The sequence below is a fragment of the Hyposmocoma kahamanoa genome, unplaced genomic scaffold (genome assembly GCF_003589595.1).
Source record: "Hyposmocoma kahamanoa isolate Upper Pololo Valley unplaced genomic scaffold, ASM358959v1 114, whole genome shotgun sequence".
Lineage (NCBI taxonomy): Eukaryota > Metazoa > Arthropoda > Insecta > Lepidoptera > Cosmopterigidae > Hyposmocoma > Hyposmocoma kahamanoa.
The window spans coordinates 622,925-644,356 of NW_020653383.1; the positions used below are offsets into that span (position 1 = coordinate 622,925).

The 21,432-nt window shown below is 34.9% G+C and overlaps 1 protein-coding gene across 1 annotated transcript in view; it reads right to left on the reverse strand.

Annotated features, from left to right (window-relative positions):
* The window catches only part of LOC113239643 (fasciclin-2-like), a 61,964-nt gene that overhangs the window by 17,775 nt on the left and 22,757 nt on the right, over positions 1–21,432 (reverse strand). Inside the window, exons 2-7 of the mRNA XM_026476705.1 lie at positions 5,319–5,468; positions 4,948–5,103; positions 4,094–4,218; positions 3,150–3,290; positions 1,032–1,157; positions 74–214 (exon numbers count right to left, since the gene is read on the reverse strand). Coding sequence (XP_026332490.1) covers positions 74–214; positions 1,032–1,157; positions 3,150–3,290; positions 4,094–4,218; positions 4,948–5,103; positions 5,319–5,468 — 839 coding nt within the window. The remainder of the gene's footprint in view (positions 1–73; positions 215–1,031; positions 1,158–3,149; positions 3,291–4,093; positions 4,219–4,947; positions 5,104–5,318; positions 5,469–21,432) is intronic.

A 21,432-nucleotide genomic window follows, 5' to 3' on the forward strand; every position in this document is an offset into this window, starting at 1 on the left:
GATTTTACAAGTGTTCCGGGAAATGAGCCGGTGTGTGTGATTTCCGTATTACATAATGCATTTTGTTACCTACTTCTATAGCGATTTGTTTCTTGGTCAAACCAGCTTCATTTTGTGCCGTACATTCATAAACTCCTCGATATTCCTCCGTGACGTTATTTATTATAATTGTATCATAATCCTGAATCCACGTTATGTTATTGCTGTGGGGTATCTGAAAAAGGATGTTGAATGGTTCTTTTGTTTATTTACTGTTTTCGAACTTTGTATCAATTATAACGCGAAACTAGTGAAGTGATTTCACACAAACCATATGAATATTGTGGTAGTAAATCGTTCTATTCAATAAAATAAATAAAGAGGTCTTTATATCTATAAAAAGCCATTAAAACCAAAACAAAAATCTGTAGCAAGCACATAGAGAAATTCGTAGTCTGCTAATTTGTTCCGTAACTCAGTTGCGAGATCGATTGTTCCGGTTTGGCGAAAAGTCGCTGAATCGAGTACGGATCGATAGAAGGAATTTTCTTTGTTTTGTTCAGTCTTTATGTCAATGATCATTCCTTTTCTTTACTTAATTTTTTTTCCTTAAAAAAATATTGCATATTTATAAGCAATCTCACAAATTGTAGAGGTAGTACAATGAACAGAACGCTCAAAATACTTAAGTACTGTAAGTCACTAAAATTTTAGTTATTGTGTCATAAAGGTTGTTAATTTTTTTATTTACTTTCTAAGTAATAAGTCACACCTTAGTGTAATAAGGCTACATCTGTAGAGCTAGCGCGATAATGGCAGTGTCTCGCGCTTTATGTCGCTCTCTCACAAGTCGCGTCCGTTCGTGAGGCCTACTGTAAAATGACGTCTTTTCAGGAGAGCAGTTTAAAGATACTCCGAACGAAATTAGTCACCAACTTTTTTATTTATGTTCGTATTATTTTTATGACATTCATGTTATAAAAGCAATTTTTACTTATGATGACATGTGGCTATATTATACTAAAGGTACGAAATTTAGAAACTCCAATTACCTTTATAAAAGAATATTGTGGTTCGGGATATCCATCTGCATTGCACTTTATAACCAATTTGCTGTTCTCTTCTACAGTGTCACTTGGATGCGCTGTTATATTTTGTATTAAGGGTGAGATTAGTACCTAAATAAAATATTATTATTTCAATTAATTTTGGGTTTCTGGAACTAATCTTGTTTGATTTTTTAAAAAGAAATCATGACGCTTCAGTGCGTTTCATAAGAGGTAAAATTATTTATAGTCAGTAAATGTGAATATATGATGACTGCCGCCATTATAAACAAAAAAGTTACATGAGCGTTAAATTTTTGTCTGTAACTAAAAACAATCACATCACATTGTTGTTCTAAAGTTTGTTTTATAAATTTTTTACCGACTTAAACAAAAGAGGTGCTCAATTTGACTGTATTTTTTTGTGTGTATATTACGCGATTAGTCCGTCATTTGCAAACTGTGTACCTCAGTAGTGGGCGCATTCAAATTATAACAAGATATTCCACATAAAAGAGTGGCAAATTAGGAGATGAATTCAGCTATTGAGTTTCACCCACTTTTTTTCTATAACATCAAGTGACGGTCGAACAAGTTGTGCGCCTAATGGTAAGCTACACGCCTATCCATAACAATTACAGTGCCATTCAGAGCTTTAAATTGCAAAGATGTGAGAGGCACTACCACTGTACCCGTCACACTAAGACATAAGTTAAAATAAATAAATAAATAAATAACGCACACACTCAACATAGCCCCGCACTAGGGAAACCCTGTGTCGCGGGTACCATGGACACACACATAGACAACCACAAATTACACCCAAACTCACGAGAGAAATAATTGTAGGCCATACAACTATTTCTCCCGGCCCGGGAATCGAACCTGGGACCTCTGCGTGGCAGTCCGGCATGGTAACCGTTCAGCCACGGAGGCAGTTAAGATAAGTTGACAAGTCCCATGGGCCTGTAATTTCACCAGCACCCTTTACCCTTCAAAACCGGAACACAGTAATGCTGACGCTGCTTGGCGGCAAAATAGGTAAGGTGGCGGTACTACCCTGGACGAACTGTCAAGGAGCTCCACTGCTATTAAGTTTGATTTCAAAAAACCTTAGCACAGATGTAATTCCAATAACAGTAAAATGTTACGGTATCCAGAGCTGATCTGATGACGGGAATGGTAGACAGACGAGAGGAACTCCTTAACAGTGTACAGCAGTTACCTTGTGTTTGGGCTCATGTTTTGAGGAGGAATTCAATATTAGCGCGTTTGCATACTACATCCGGCATCGAGTATATAACCAGAAATAGAGACGGAATGTCATTTAATTTGTTTGAAAACTATTCTGCCATATCATTACTGTGACAACTGCGCTCCGATTGGCTAGCCCGAGTTCGAAATAATTGACGGGTGTCGTCAATGGGTGTCGTCAACTGTTTCACTTCAAATCGACCAGTTAACTTGAGCTTTTCTATAATGGACGAAAATTGCAAAATTACATATTTAATATTTAATTACCGATGAAATGTGATTCAGTTTGTTTTGTAATTAGATGTATTGCTGTTTTTCCCCCACCACCGGATTGAACAGCACGGCATTGTTAGAGATATTATCTTTATTACCATGAATACAGAATATTTTTTGTAATATGCGGAGACGTACACACAGGTCAGTAGTTGGCCTGTCTATATTTCAGTGTAAACGAGAGTTGATATTTATAAGAGCTGTATCGCCTTTCGTCTTTATTTCTGGTTATATACTCGATGGCATCTGGTTTGTATTCGTGCCGAAACCGAGACTATACAAATCTAGAAAACTCGGACTCTCTTCGGACGTCGCTTCTGCACTAAGTCCGAGAAAATACGAATATTGCTTGTACACACAAGGATAAAATGATTCCAGTGACATTTCGGACCGGATTAGGGACATACGAATCGGACGTAGTGTGTAAACGCTCTTATAGGTTTCAGTTATCGTTAAGGACACCACGATAGCAAACACAACGAAATCGGAGCTAACTCTTTGAGGTCGGTTTTTTAATAAAAAGGTTATAATTTTTTTTCAGGCGCTTCAACGGCCCATTTTTTATCAGCCCAATTCTTAACAGTGACAATTATTTACCTCAGTTGTTATATATTGGTCTATAGTTTCTCCGTTTACAGAACCTGAAGCCGAACAGTTGTATACTCCTCCATCTTCAATTTTTACATTTTTTATCCGTAGACCATTTGATTCCAGTTGATATTTATTATCGTTTGTTATCTGAAACAATTGACATCGTTAGTATTTTTTTTATTATAGAAAGTGACGGACGAACAAGTCGTGTGATTGGATAATTACGCTATGTAACAAATTTTTAAAAAGGTTCTAAATCTGGTTCGTCAGTGCTGATTTCTGTTTAATTGAACAGCAATATTGCACAAATTGCTTTTGTGGCTGTCACAGTAGTATTTACATAGCTAAATAGTGGTATTTACATAATCATACAAAACTACATATTTTTAAGCTCTTTGCCATCAATTTGTAGAATTCAAGTTGATATATAAGATTGATTTGACTTATAACTGAACCGACTTCAAAAAAAGGAGAAGGTCTCAATTCGTCTGAATTTTTTTTATCTATGTTACGCGATAACTCCGGCGGTTTGGACCGATTTAGATTGATTTTTGTTGGAAAGAGGGTACCTCGGTAGTGGTCCCATTTAAATTTGAAGAAAATATTCCACCATCAAGGTAATTCCACGAAGTTTTGAGGTCGGTTCTTTTAGTATTCTGTACTGAAATTATGTTCCCTTTTTATTTTTAAATGATTAGTGGTACACAAATTTCAACTTTTCGTTACCCTGACCACAAAACCAAAGTTTTTGCAAGGAAATAAAGTTTTTTCATATGTTTATGATAGAACCAACTACAAAATGTTATTGATAACCCAGAAACAAAAATCTTGTTACATGGTGTTATTTACTGCTATCAAAGGATCACTATATTGAAAAGACCTATCATCATCTATAATTAAATTGAGTGAGAAGTTACTACACTTGCAGATTTAGTAAAGAAAAGTCTTACCGGATTTTGATTTCTATACCAACTAATGAGAACGGGCTGGTCACCTCTCACTTCGCATGTCAACAAGGAGTCCTGACCTTCTATTAGGTACTGTGTTGTATTTGTATTGAAAAAGTATAATTTTGCTGAAAATAACAATATTAGCATTTCACAATATTATCAATTAATTGGAATGGAGTGGGTCGAGGATGAAAGAATTTCAGCAAAAACCAGTAGCGGACATGCCGGAAATGAACCACAGTCCCGAAGCGGACCAAAAGTGATTCTAAATGTAAGGAAGAAATTTTTGACCTTCTACTTATACGTTAACTATTTTAGAATGTCCATCAGACTGTTCCGTTGCGGGTGAAAGACTTCTCGTGCCTCCCAATCCGATTAATATCGGATTGGGCGACACGAGAATACAATTGATTTATACACATTGAAATTGATAATACACAATTGATTTTATGAACAAGGTCGACAAACTACATAAATGTGCAAAAACGACAAAATTTTAAAGAATTTTAAATTAAAGGTCTCACCATTCACCGAATAAAACTGATTTCGACTCCTCCTACGTAATCTATCGTAAGCCAAAAAAAATAAGTGCATTTTTTCATAAATCACTTTATTTTTTATGTAGGTCTTTTGCACTCGGTAGTAAGATTATAAAGTGTGAAAAATAATGAATATATATAAAAAATAATTGCTATATCTCGATAATCGCAGGTGTTACACTTATTCTAGTCCTTTCAATAAACACGTTAAAACATTCTTCTGTATAACTATAGATTACGTTACGTTAGTTAACCTTCTTCAACATGTATTCTCCGTTACCGTTAAACTAAATTACGAATATATTTAATACTAACCTGGGGCAGAAAGTATATATGTGACAGATACATATCGGCCATCCTTACTTGTGGACACGCACTCGTAAGAGCCTTCAGCAGCTTTGTTGACCGTTATGTATAGATCAAGTTGTCTTCCAGTGCTATCTAGTTCCGTGTGCATTCCCTCCTGGGTACCTGATCTTGTGGAAACATTCATTTATCATTTGTCTTTATAATTAGCTTTACTTTAAAATAGTTAAGGAGTTAAGTTAACACGTCGTTTAAAGGTATTAAGAGAAAGGGATCGATAAATAGGTTGAGAGAGGAAATGTCACATCCAGATAGTAATACGGTGAATTAAAAATCGCCAAGGTATACCCTATTTTAGCGTAAGATTAATGAATTTGTACCCATGCGTCCGATTGCCTTGCCCTCCTTGCGCCATTCCAGATCAGGCTTCGTCTTTGTATTGTCCTGGCATTTACAGTCTATATAAAATGTACTGTCTGCTGGTATTATTTTTTCTATCGTCTGGTTGTAACTGAAGCAGGATAAACTTTCTGTAATGGAAAAAAATTGAAGCTTAGTATTTTTGTGAGTAATTGTTTAATTTTTTAAGTTTGCCTTTGTGGCCGAACGGTTACTACCCTGGTCTGCCACGCAGAGGTCCCAGGTTTGATTCCTGGGCCGGATAAAATATTTGTATGGTCTACATTTATTTCTCTCGTGAATTTGTGGTGTCTATGTGTGTGTTCATGGCACCCGTGATACAGGGTTACCCTAGTGCGGGGCTACGAGTGTATGCGTTATTTATTTATTTACTTTTGATGAAGTTTTCAATGACCTTGCTGAATATCGAGTTCTTAGATTTTTGCACTACATATTGGAAATGAAACTATTTTTGGAATCTAAATCGCGTATAACAGTAAGTTGTGACCATGAGACCGGTAGAGCCCGAAAGACTAGTTAAAAAGTATGTCTTGACGACCTCGGTGGCCCAACGGTTTGCATTGTGGGCACTGGATGGGAGATATTGGTAGGATCAATTTGAGAAATGAACTGTTATAAATTGGTTCTGGTTCGGGTGTTCTGGGAAGTGCTCCAGAGTGAATTCCGTTGCTCTGGTACTCATAGGGAATTCCCTAGTTTGAGACCAGACAATTCTGCCCTCCTGTCATAACTAACTCCTTTGGATTCTGGTAACTTTCCAGATATTAACACCAAAATTTTGGTTAACAATTAATAATTATTATATTTTATTACTATATTAATATTCTATTAATAATAAAAGTTAAACTAAATAAGATGTAAAAAACAGCTTGTAGGGGGTTCTAGATCTCGTTTCTCTGATTTCTGAGTTTTTTTATGATACGTAGTGACGGGACGAATAATTCGTACGCCTGGTGGTAAGCGTCACGCCTGTCCGTAACAATTGCAGGGCCGCTCAAAGGGCACAGCCGATGCCGCTGAGACATAAGTTGAAAGTTCCATGTGCCTGTAATTTCACCACCCTTCCCTTCAAAACCGGAACGTAGTAATGCTCGCATTACTGCTCGGTGGCAGAAACAGGCAACGCAAGGCAAGGCAAAGTATAGGGTAGAACTTGAACTTGTAAGGTTTCTGTGCGCGCACTGGTTATAGTGCCCTTCTCGTACCCCCTAAGGGTCGGTAGGGAGGGTCACTATAATTAAGAAAAATGGGGCTGTTCTAATGCATATAGGAAGCTACATGCAAGTACTGTTAGTAAAAATAATTTTTAATGTAGTTTAAAACCTAAAAAATACAGTTCACTAATTTTATGGTTTATCTACACGCGCCTTTAGAATTATAATGACCTAACTCAAAAAAAAACTATTTTTTGGAAAATGTTGATTAAAGATTGACATGTCCATCAATTTTAAAAAAATGGAGAATATTGAGTTGTATTTAAAAATAATTATAAAACAAAATATTTTATGTTGTATTAATTTGCCTTATTTATCTACACTCTCTTAAATATAGAAAATTTATAAAGTGGTAATTACTATATTAATTTTATTTTTTTTAAATAGTGCAAATGTGGGCTATATTTGTCTGGAACCATGTTCTTTTTTAAAAGACTTGTTAATATTTAGGTCACTCTATTTCTGAATATTAGTGGAACGAAACCATTTATTTCTAAATATGTCACCATATTAGTAACCATTAGAATTAGATTAGAAAAATTTAGAAGTAGATTGCTTCAAGTTACAGTTTTACATTTTAGGACATAAAGAAAACATCATAACACAATGAAAAACTTTTATTGGAAGATTAAACCAAGTCGTAAGAAGTTTGTTAAGGCCATTAATAATAACACAGATGTCGAAAAAATAAGCGAATAACCTAGAAAATTAAATTAAAGGATAATACGTTCTTAATGCTCATCAGTCTTTTCTGAAAGTATTGCTTATTAAAATATATGCCAATTGCTCTACTTTCTTGTCTCTAACATAACAGTATTTACGACAATCGTACGCTTTGAAAGAAGCGGTACGTACTTAAATTATAAGTATTGAATTATAAATCTGCAGAATAACTAGGAACTATGTTTTTATTAATGAGATTGCGTAAATCTTTTTTATGTTCATCTGGTTTGAGCATTTTCTTATGTTAGTTTCTTATAAGTACTAAAATAATCATACACTTTGGATAACATAATAATTAAAGTGTAAAATCAGCCCTAAAAACAAGCGTAAATCTTTTTTTTATGTTCATTTCTTTACGTTATTTCTTCCGGTCTAAGCATTGACTTACAAATAAATGGACGACGGGTCCACAAAAACCACGAAAAAAATGTCCCAAGTCAACCTATTCGAAATTTAAATTGTAATGTCATCGCAGTATCGCGCTGTCAGTAGAACAAATGAAGACTAAAGCGGAGTGTCGCGCTCTGTATACGATTTTAGCGCCTTACAAGTGCGGACACTTTTTAGCGCGGACCCGACGTCCATATAATTGTAAGTCAATGGGTCTAAGCATTTATATTCTTTCGTTTGTTTTTTATATTGACCTTAATAAACTTTGATTCTAGGAAGTTTTTTTAAATTAATGGCAATGTGTATAATCAGGGATTCTATAGAATACATAGTCCTTCTATACACAATAGGGTTTCTTTAAGTAATGTATAATATTTGTTAATACGTTTTAACTATTATACACATTTCTTGAGCATTATATAGAATACCTAGGTATTATATTTAATGCAGGCCGAAGATTTGGCAAAGTATTCAAAGAAAGGCAAAGAACTAAAATTAGTAATTTAAAGAAAAATTATTGTTCCTAAACGTTTAATGGTTGCTTGGGTACAACAATAGAATGAAAATCTTTATATTATATCACATTTAACACGTTGAATTACTGTCAATTAACGAACCACATGGTTTGCAGCCAGAGCCTTGTGCTGATGTTAAAAGTAACACGGTATCTGCGAGATACTATTGCGCTTAGCGATGAGAATAGAAGTAAAATGTTAATTAATAAAAAAATTTTTTATGACATCAGCCGACGGGACGAACAAGTTGTGCGCCTAGTGTTAACTGACACGCTACGCATAACAGGTCCAGTGCTACTCTGAGCTTTAAATCGCAAAGATCTGAGGGGCACTGCAACTGTTATGGACAGTCATTAGGCGTACGACTTGTTCGTCCCGTCACTTGATGTTACATAAAAGAAAAAGTTATAATGTTAGTCTTTAAGTAATGTGTTTCATGGAGCATAGATGCTTGAATTAAAAATAAAACAATTCTTTTTACGATAAATGTGCGTTTGACCTCCATCTCACCTGATGGAGTACCTAACGATGAGGTCGTAATATAAAAAGAAATACAAATTGTATTCGCAATAACATATCGAGTACTTAGGTTTTCACGATTGTTACACAGGAATCGAGTATATTTGTTGTTTCAAACAAACCAACGTTTACACATCCTTTACCGTTACCATGGGACCTGTAAAGCGCCCGAAACCTTGGTTTATTTGAAAAACAAATATACGCGATTTAAATCCCGAAAAATAGTCTCATTCCCTATTTACAATAATTTTTTTTTTTAATTTCATAAAACCCAAAATATACGCTTAACACAATATACCGATAAAACAATCTTAAGTTATCGGTGTTGACATTTGACATTAGTATTCGTAATCCATTTAACGACTTTCGACATAACAAGCCAATAAAGAAAGAAACATTATCCCATGGAGTATTTGGGGAAACCTTACGGAATTAGCTCTTAATCTATAGGAATAAAAGCTTATTCCATAATCTTTTTACAAGAATCGTTTAGCTTTTAAAAATCTCGAGCCGTGTATTTCTTCACTATTCATTATTTACCGTGATTAAGAAGTGAACCAGGTGATAAAATCAAGAAGTTGAGCAGCCTATGTTTACATGTGTAGTAGATAGTACTGTTTTAGTGCGATCGTCAACCTGGTTAACTTAATTATTTTTTATTAGTAGCAAATTACGCGCTGAAGCATCGTGTCGATTTGTGTTGTGATGTTGTTGATAATAACTATAATATTATATGTAAATTTGTATATAAATTTGTTATTTCAAGAGTTACTATGCAGATAGGTCCTTCAAGAAACATATTCCTTAAACAGTTTACAGGAAGTTATGATACATGAAATCTAACAATATAAATTAAAAAAATATTGAAATATTTTTTTTTGTTATTTTTGTATTTTATTTTAACTACATTAAGCATCAGTATGTAACATTTTGTCTGTTTAATAGAGACTCGTTTGGATTCTGCAGTTAAACTGTATAAACATTGTAGCCTTTTTAAATTCTAAAATAAATAAACATAATGCTATTTTGGAACTGATCGTATCCGGAGTCTATCCTTTAGATTAAAATTTAAATACGAGAAGCAACCAGTCCCGGGATCACACGATGCTCGCATTTGGCCTCTTTCGGGTTAACGTATACGTATCGTGTGATACCGGGATATTTAATATTACTGTAATAGTCACAATTAAAAACATTTTAGTCAAATTTATAGACCTCAGGACTTCTTATTATCACAGTTACAACATTATATTTATTTGGTAAAGTATATAAATATGAAGTTGCTAAAGATATAAGCAGTTCAGGTTTATTTCCAAGTTACCGTTAAAATCTAACCACAGTGAATGAACATTAACGAATGCCAGATTCTTAAACTCCTCGACTTTAGTATAAACACTCGCTTCGAAGTCTTCTATGTTCGTGATCATAAAATAAGATTTACAACGCATTTAAAATTTAATAACTGTAAGGCCGAAATGTAGATTAATTAGCTCAACTTGAGATTGTTTACATGTTCCTGTTTCACATGCGTGCAAGTTCATTATGAATGAAATTGAGTTTGCAATCGTTACTTTTACTTCTACGTTCATATAACGAAATAATGGCAGAAAGTATCTACATAACATTCAATAAAACAATAATATACATAGGAAATGAAACTATATATTTTTTTCGGATCTCAATCGCGTTTTCTCAAAACAATGAACTTTTCGGGTCCTTTAAAGGTTCCATGGTCACGAGTTGCTCTAAATAAAATACCTATACTAAACATTCTTATTAAACGAAAAAAATGTTAAAGTTAACTGCAAAAAATGTGAAAATGACTTAACTATGAAATTTATACATAATACACCGACCTTAAAAGTCATTCATCCCCCAATTTGCCACCCTTACAGGTGGAATATTACCTTCAAAGTTAAACAGGACTACTACTGAGGTACCCTCTTTTAAACAAAAAAGTATCATCAAAATCGATTCACAAATCGCGTAACATACACATAAGAAAAACATACACTCGAATTAAGAACCACCATCTTTTTTTGAAGTGGGGCAAAAACAGAGACACATCATGCATTACCTTAACTATTTTTCAACTACCTAATTTTTTTTTTCTATAAATAACGCACACACTCAACATGTCCCGCACTAGGGAAAACCTGTGTCGCGGGTGCCATGGACACACACATAGATAACCACAAATTACACCCAAACTCACGAGAGAAATAAATGTAGGCCACGAATATTTCTCCCGGCCCGGGAATCGAACCTGGAACCTCTCTCTGGCAGTCCGACATGGTAACCGTTCGGCCACGGAGGCAGTCAAACCTAGTTACTCTTCAAATGTGCTCTGTAGCTTTAAACTTAATTCTATTCAATTAAATTCACATCTCTCTGTATCGGCAAATTAAATACGCTCCTAAAGCTCTGACGGCACTGCAACTGGGCAGGCGTGTCGCTTACCATCAGGCGCACGTCTTGTACGTCCGCAGGCACTTAATATCATAAAAAACGTACATTATTCTATGTCGCATATTATTATATGTATGTAGTTACAGAACAAAAACACACTTTCTGCTCTCCTGTGTGGATTGCATAAGTGTACGTAGGCGCCGTCGACATATGCATTACTTAATGAATAACAAACTTTCTTCTATTACCAAACTAAGCGACATCAAAGTCATCTTGGGGTAACTAGAAAGTTACCGGCTGAGTGAGAAGGTTCTTAAAATCTCACACAGATGTCGCTTACGGTGTCGAAAGCCGAAAACTCAATGCCAAGATTTATATAACAGACACATCGAAGAAATTCGTCGACTTGGTAACTCGGTCTGTAGCTTAGTTGGTAAAGCAATGGGGATGAAATCCCGTATTCGCAGGTTCGAATACTGACGGGTCGAAGGATTTTTCTTTGTGTTCGATCTTTGTATTTAATAATTATAATAAACCATTGGAATTATTTCACAAAACAAATCAATAAAAACTTGTTGTACTTTTGCAAAAGAAAACAATTTTTTGATTACCTATATAAACTTACAACTGTATCATGTTTGAACTCGAAATAATTTACACTAAAATTCCAAAACTCGTAAAACGAATGGAGTTTGACTTCTTGTGTAGACTTATTTCATTGAAAGCGTACAAAATATCAATAAGAGCTATTTTAAACACAAAAGATCTCAGAAGAACCAGCGTCTTTTTAATAGGTAACTAATTATCATGACAAAGATCAAGTGTATCGTCAGCTTCTCTATGTTATGAAAAGGTCACATAGAGTCAAATGTTTACTAGGAATAAAAAGTCATCTCCATGTGAGTTCACGGTTGCTGAAAACGTATTACAAATGTATCTTAATAATAGTTGCGTATGAAACTTTAGTGGAAGTCAGAGCTAGACAGGGTGGGCTGGCAAAGCAATTTCAAAAACAATCCTAATTGTTTTGCATAGATTACAAATTATGGTAGACTCTTTCAAATGTCATGCTAATACAGTATATAGAATAAAGAAATAAAACAGAGATTTTTTTGATAATTACAGGAAATACATAAAATCATTAATTAGCAAAGGAATATCTTTGGCCTTGTAACAGCAGACAACCATTTGCAAAATTTGAATTTTCTTGTCGCTATTTGATCCATGTTTTGTACACACTTTTAAACATCAAAACTCACTTTGCAATGAGATTCGGTTTAGTGGTATTGAAGGCCAAAATCGTTAAAAATGCCCGCAGCGAATAAACGTTAATTTACAAGAAAATGCTCGAAGGCCACTCTCTCAAAAAGTTAACAATATGGTCTAGGAGCCATTGACTCGTATTGTACTGTGACGATACGATACGAGGAAATGTGCATATATGTACATTTTACACCATATGAGTAAAGGTGTTTCAAAAAAATCGAGGTCACGAGACGTGATTATTAGCTGAGTGCGGATATAAGCCGTTAAGACGTGGCATAATTCATTGTTTCTGCCCTTCTTATCATGATTAAGGTATTAGCATTTTGGTAAGTTTCGATATATTACCACCTAAAGTTTTATTATCACTTGAAAAAATGTCATTAGTTGATTTTGCTTAATAATAAAACAGAAACTAAAATATTATAAAACGGAGTTCTATGGTTTTATTATATTATATAGGCAATTGTTACACATATGAATACTTTCATTTCCAATGTTCCCACTTCAAATAAACCAACGTTCCGGGTTCTTTACAGGTTCCATTATCACGGTAGACTCAACCGTCACCGAAAAAAAAAACATATGTACACACTCAACACACACACACTCAACATAGCCCCGCACTAGGGAAACCCTGTGTCGCGGGTGCCATGGACATACACATAGACAACCACAAATATCTCTCTAAATACCCAAACTCACGAGAGAAATAAATGTAGGCTATACAAATATTTCTCCCGGCCCGGGAATCGAACCTGGGACCTCTGCGTGGCAGCCCGGTACGGTAACCGTTCGGCCACGGGGCAGTTATAGCTTCATTTCCTATTAAAAAAAACTGATTACAGGCGATTACGCTGATGTTAGATATTAATAACTTAATTTAGCTAAAAACGTAGATAACGTTTGTTATGATAAAGATTTATTTTCAAGAGCATTCACATCGAGTTTTAATTTGGTTGGTTTTAATTTTCCCGTACATTTAATATCCAAAGTAGGCTCTAATTAACACGTGTACTAAATTTCGTCACTGGAGCATACCATATTAAGTTATCGTAATTGGAGGCCTATGAAATCGTTGGCGTATCAATGTTGTCAGTTTGAAATGAAAACAGTAAATTCGTAATTTTATTTCCAAATTTCTATTGTTTTTACTAATATTTCATTAGCAAAAACAATAGAAATTTTTGTATTGTTACATCACAATCTTCAACACGCACAAAATCATCATTTACACAATTAGTTGTATTTTTATCACAACTCCATACAAAATGCGCCTAACGATTCATAAACAACATAGAGAAACAAAATAAACACAAATCTAAGCGGAAATAGCACTGTGAATCCGAAGAAAACCATTTTCACTCCCCGTAAATTATTGGTTCGTTAGGAAAAAGCATTGGTATCGATGCGGTACACGATTTAATGTTATTTCTCCCTAGTGAAGGAATTAGCACACTCAAAAACTAGGGAGAGACCCTTTGGCATTTACGGAAAAAGAAAATATTTGAAACTACGTATTTGCTATCTTTATTACAAGGGCAGGATTTGTTCAACACTACTGTTGAATATTTTTTTTATGACATCAAGCGAAACGGAACGAAAAAGCCGTGCGCCTGGATGTAAGCAACACGCCTATCCAAGACAGTTGCCACTCAGAGTTTTAAATCGCAACGATCTAAGCGGCATTGCCACTGCGCCCATCACCTTGAGACATAAAGTTGAAAAGTCCCATATACCTGTAATTTCACTAGCACCCTTACCCTTCAAAACAGGAAAGCAATAATGCTCACATACGTAGCTGAAATACGTAGGTGGCAGTATTTCCCTCGACGAGCTCTTACACAAGGAGCTCTACTGCTATTAAACATTTTAGAAATACGAATATTTATTAAATTTTTATTGAATTGATATTCAATTATTTTTTGTGAAATTACTCCACTAGTCTGTTATAATTATTAATACAAAGATCGAACACTCAGAAAAAACACTCAGAAAAAACTCCTTCGATCCGGTCGGATTCGAACCGACGTCTTCTTGCATACCGTGCCAGACGCTACACCAACTAAGCAACGGATCGAACCAACGGACCTCACGAATTTTTCTATGTGCTTGCGTCGTGTCTTTTTACTTGGTCTTTCAACGACTTTTTAGTCGTAGCGCCATCTATGAGAAATCTATTGCAGATTTATCACCCAGTTAGTACCTTTACAGCTACCAGTCCTGGCGAGAGATGTCGCTATTCACTGTATTAATAAAATTTTTATTGAATTGATATTCAATTATTTTTTGTGAAATTACTCCACTAGTTTGTTATAATTACGAGTATTAATACAAAGATCGAACACTCTATATGCAATTAATACAAAGATCGAACACTCTACATAGGCACGGTATGCAAGAAGACGTCGGTTCGAATCCGACCGGATCGAAGGAGTTTTTTCTGAGTGTTTTTTCTGAGAATACGAATATTTATTAAGAAATATGAGTATTTTATTATATTGCCTACTTTTATATCTCTCGTAAGTTTGGGTGTAATTTGTGGTTGTCTATGTTTCCACGGCACCCGTGATACATGGTTTCCCTAATGCTGGACACTGAGTGTTTGCGCTATTATTATTATTATTATTATTTTAAGTAAAGAAATGAAATCCAGCGTGTAGGTTTCAAAACGAATGTAGTGGAAAGCCAAAGATAACTTATATAAGCCAGATGATAACAACAAACACCTGATGGAAATAATACTGAGGAATCACATATTTTGAACATAGGAAGACCAGAATTCTAGAATGAAACTTTCAATACACAAATATCTCTTCAAAGAAACCCAGAAATTGATGAAACTTTTCGCGAAGTAATTGAGTTTTATAAATATATTGAACGAACTAATAGAACGTATATACCTAAACAGAATACATCAAAACAGCTTGCAAAAATAGTTCACTACCTTGATCAAATTGTACTCCCAGAAAATGTTAAGACACAGATTTCAAAACGTTCCAAATGATTATTTACTGTGAGGCATGGAACGCTGCAAAAGTAAATGGCTCAAAAATCAAACTTAACTGCACACACAGAGCTAGAAATAATAAGCGCGAAAACAAACCTGGTTGGCAAAAACGGTTAGAGCGGAAGGTGGACGACTTACGTATAAAAATTGGTAGACTCACGCAATACATCAACGGAAACAGAAGCACAAACCTTAAGAGACATATAAAAATATAACAGACCAATATAAAATTCATACTGTACACGAAGAACCCAACACTCAATTCTCACACATATTAGACACACTCAAACAGAAATTCTCAGTCATATCCAGCCGCTTGCGTAGATACAGAGCATACATTAGGAAACAACAAAACTATCAGTTCAATTGCAACGAGAAACAATTTTACCGCAATATTAAACAAACGGCAGCAAACATAAACAACAATGCAAACAACAATGCGATCAGAACACTACACAAAGATGATCTAAAAAATGTTCTGGGCGAAAATATGAGAAAACAGTGTCCAATATAATTGGGAAGCTAACTGAGTACAAACCGAAGCTGTCAATAGTGAAACATCTATATAACTAATGAATTTCGAACACATACCGGTAGTTATATTCATTAAAGTTAACCGTACCTTGCACAACTGGAAATCTCCTGGATCAGGTTATATTCACAATTATTAATACAAAAAAATTACATATTTACACCCATATTTACATAATTCAGGACCGATCGTCGAGGAGATCGTTGGGGGAGGCCTATGCCCATGCTAAGCAGTGGGCGTCGTATGGCTGAATGATGATTACATAATTCCATAAATAATTTTGTACAGGACCCCAGCACAATACCAACATGCTTAGCCGAAGAAATCACTTTTATGATACCAAAAGACCACAATGATACTTCCAATCCAGGAAAAGACAGACCAATTACTTGTTTGCACACATTTTACAAGATCATTATAGCATGTATCTCTGATTTAATATATCAACACATTGACAATAATCACATTCTAGCAGAACAACAAAAAGGATGTCGAAAGCTTTCTCAAGGATGTATAGAACAATTTCTCATTGACTCCGTTATACACAAACAAGTACTTAAAACTAAAACTAACCTATTTACCATGTATATAGATTACAAGAAAGCTTACGATTCCGTTCCACATTCATGGCCCCTTCAAGTACTAAAATTATACAAAATTCACCCCAAAAATATTACTGTACTGACAACAATTATGACAAAATGGGTAACTCGACTAAGAATAAATTCTCCTACTGGAACAATAGAAACTGACCCGATAAAGATACAAAGAGGAATCTTTCAAGGAGACTCACTTAGCCCGCTATGGTTCTGCTTGACCCTGAATCCCTCTCAAACATTTTAAACAAAACTACCACAGGATACAAACTGAAATACACAAACTCATAGGTTGAGACAGACGCTAACTCTCACATGAACACAGTAATGAGCCACTTACTTTATATGGATGATATCAAATTATACGCACAGGCTGAAGAACAACTTTATCAACTAGCGATCTCAACAAAAAAATAGTAATAACATAAAAATGGAATTTGGGACAGACAAATGCAAAATAAACTCTATTAAATCAGGACATTCCCATAAACATCAATATGTTTTACAAACAGGACAACAAATAGACCCACTCAATGAATTTGAGACTTACAAATACCTTGAATATAACCAATCTTTGAAAATTCAATACAAAGAAATCAAAAACGAGTTAAAAACAAGAATTCCGGCATCGTCTCAATATACTTAATATACACTTAATATACTGAAAACCCAACTTTATGCTCGCAATACTATTAAAGCAATAAACACTTTTGCAATACCAATCCTTACCTATTCATTTGGTGTAATAAATTGGACTAAATCGGAACTAAAGAACCTACAACGAGCAGTAAACACAACAATAACTAGTTTCCGAAAACACCACCCGAGATCCTGCATTCAAAGACTCACACGGCCAATGAAAGAGGGAGGTTGGAGACATAGTCAACCTTCACAATAGACAGGTCACGTCATTAAGACAGTATTTCTTTCACAAAACGACTACTTCCATTCTTCACAAAGCTGTAATACAAAATGACATTAAATTAACACCCCTTAATATGACCAACAACAAAAGAACGAAAAATTGACTGACAACAAAACAAAAATTGCTGAATGGACCCAGAAGTCTCTTCATGTCGATAAGGATGTGTCGAACGCGTGGCTCAACCGCGATGATCTTTTCACAGAAACTGAAGGATTCGTGTTTGCAATATAGGACCAAGTAGTTGAAACCAGAAATTACCAAAAATATATTACAAAGACGCTGACCTCAGACAATTGTAGAAAATGCAATAGCTCCCCTGAAACCATCCAGCGTATCACAGGTACATGTAAAGCAATAGACCAGACAGGCTATAAACATAGACACGATCAAGTAGCCAATATCAGCCATCAAAAGATAGCCGAACGGCACAAGTTTTTGGAAACCATAAAGCCTTATTATCAATACACACCAGAAACCGTACTTGAAAATGATACAACCAAATTATATTTTGATCGAGCCATTCTGACTAACCGAACCATCCACTACAATAGACCAGACATCACGCTAGTAAACAAGATTGACAAAACCGGATTTTTAATAGACATTGTCGTACCAAACACCCACAACTTACAGTCTACAATATCAGAAAAACTATCTAAATACACAGAACTAAAAGAGGAAATAACCAGAATATGGCATTTTAAGAATGTAGTAATAATACCAATAGTTATTTCAACCACAGGCGTCATTCCCAAACAGCTACACAAGTCATTGCATTCCCTGAATCTCCCACCAAACATATACCACTTGTTACAGAAGGCAGCCATCCTTAATACTTGTCGCAAGGTTCTTGCAGATGAAAGGGGACTAAGTATGCTTTTGTTACGCACCACCGTCCACATAGAAATGCTGCATTTGCTTGATTTCGGTGTTTTTTTTTTGCTTGGTTTCAAGTGTGGTTCAAACCAGGTACAAAAAAAGCTGAGAAATATAAAGAAATAATAACAATGACAGTAACAGTGACAGTAACAGTGACAGCGGCAGCGGCAGCGGCAGCGGCAGCGGCCAGTGACAGTGACAGTGATAGTGACAGTGACAGTGACAGTGACAGTGACAGTGACAGTGCCAGTTACCGTGACAGTGACCGTGACAGTAACAATAACAAAAATACATACCTTTAGCAGACGAAATAACGAAATATAGTCCCCATTATGATTTCCTGAACTGGTATCATGCCGAAAACCCTTACTACCGCCTTAAAAATGATAGATCTGCACCCTAAAACCTACATACCTCTACAAAAGTCAATTGTACTAGACACATGCTCGATAGTCCGCCGTTTCCTAAATACATCTGATTCAACAAACTCCACAAAAAATCACCACTCACTCACATCCCATCACAATATCACAACCGGACCAAAATACTTGGCTTAGGCCCCTATCTGGTTCCAAATACCCTACCATCAGTCGAGTACAACAAAAAATCTTAATAGTAAAAATATATAATAAAAAATCATTCACTTACAAATAAATGGACGACGGGTCTAATACAAAAACCACGAAAAAAATGTCCCAAGTCAACCTATTCGAAATTTAAATTGTAATGTCATCGCAGTATCGCGCTGTCAGTAGAACAAATGAAGACTAAAGCGGAGTGTCGCGCTCTGTATACGATTTTAGCGCCTTAAAAGTGCGGACACTTTTTAGCGCGGACCCGACGTCCATATAATTGTAAGTCAATGTAAAAAATAATAAAAATAGGCATTTATTCCATGAATAAAAATGAAACACTTTAGGTTATATTTACGAAGTTATTTTTTGCGTGCTTTATCTTGAGCATTTGACTGTAGTCTATCTTTTTTAAGACTGTGTACAATGACAGTTCATTGCGCAAAAGTGTTGCCACCTTGCAAAATGCTAGTGATTGCAGTCGATAAATATTCTATAGATAGTTAAGATTGAATATTGGTTAAGTTTATGGAATAAATAGCCGAACTTGAATCATTTCAATCATCCTCGGCCCATTATTCCTTCAATTACTTAGCATAGGTTCACTTGAATTGTCAATTTTTGTAAGTTCATACATCTAAACACTGTATTTAGAACTATGTCTGCGAAAAGTACAAAGACGTGATATATTTTAAAGTTGTACATTTTAATTCAATTTAGATAATAAAATTCGCCTATTGAATAAAAATTGATTTCGGTACTAGTAGGTCAACTATTAAAATGAGAATAAAAAAGACAATAACGCAATTAGTAGTCATTAGAACGAAATAACATTCATAATTCAGTATTTTTTGGTAAAGTTTTATCTTATTTCACAATCTATCGATAAAACTGTCTATAACAGCTACATGACTACTATTTTATGATAACTAGCAACCCTGCAAATGTCAGTTTACTCCGTTTTCAAAAAAGACAGACCATAAACATTTACCAATTTTACTTACCCACTTTTTGCTGTAATAAATAATTCAATGCTGTGATTTATATTATGTTACGGTTTTATATCATAATAATTTTGAAGGCAATAATACAGTTATTGGTAACGCATTTATTCAATAGCAACGTTATTTACTAATAATGTGATTAGAATCGTTACGCATTTATATGGCGCACGGCATTAGAGTGGAATTCCCTGTTTGCAGATTTGTTCCCTGAACTTTGGGCCTTGTCAAGGCGAGAATGAATGAATAGGCATTATATACGCGTGCATGTTCCATTGTCCTCGGTGTCCACCTCACCGTCACTTTCTATTAGGTGAGATGAAGGTCAAAGGAAAGCGAATAAAGTTTAAATGTTTTATTTTTTGGTTATACTTTTGTAAATGTGTCAGTTAATATTGTCGACAGAGTCACATAAATTAGAAGGGACATGTGTTACTTTGTTATCTATCCAATGGAGAAAAAAATTACGTAATTCAATATATTATGCCTTTCTTTCACGAGGGGTGCGAGTTTATGAGTAGCTTTATTTTTGTTATATTTATTTAATACTTACAAAAGCATTAACATACCCATAATTAACCGTATACAGTTTGTAAAATATAAATTTTAGTGAAACTTGTTAACCAAATTGCATGTGAATAGCGAATATGGTGATAGCTACGATTTTTCTAGTCCATTTGGATAATGTCCAAAACCATTAACGTGCTAAAATTTACACCACACCTACAGCTCAAAAATTGTTTTCATTTAGGATATAAACATTTAAAATTAGCACAAAATATGTTATTCTAATTAAGTTTTCATTGAATGTCAGAATGTTACCATGATGATGGTGATGCCATTATATCTTGTGAAATTACTCCACTAGTTTGTTATAATTATTAAACAAATATTGAAAGCTTAGAAAAATTCTCTTCGACCCGGTTTGATTTGAACCAATGGCTCTCAGCAAACCGTGCCAGACGCTATGCCAACTAAGCCACGGAACGAGCTAACGGAACTCACGAATGTGTCCATGTGTTTGTTGCAGATCTTCGTTTTGATTTATAATGACTTTTTTGCTACGGCAATCTGTGAGAAATCTATGAAAGTTTTTCTTCACCGTTCCAACTACCAGCAGCTGACTAGAGATGTTAGTTTAATAAATTGTAATTAAGTTTTTATTTAATGTCAGGATGTTTCACCATCATTATATTCAATTATTTTTGTGAAATTACTCCACTAGTTTGTTATAATTATGAAACAAAGATCGATATTTAGAAAAAATTCACTTCGATCCGGTTGGATACGACCCAACATCTCCCAGCAAACCGTGCTAGATACTATGCCATCTGAGCCACTGAACAAACCAACGGACCCGTGAGAATTTCTCCATGTGTATGTTACAGATCTCTGTTTTGGTTTTTAACTACTTTTTTGCCGTAGAAACCTGTGTACCTCTGAGAAATCTATGAAAGTTTTTTCTTCACTCAGAGAGGTTATGTTATTCTATATAACTGTTAGTTTATTAGTAATATGAATCCCTC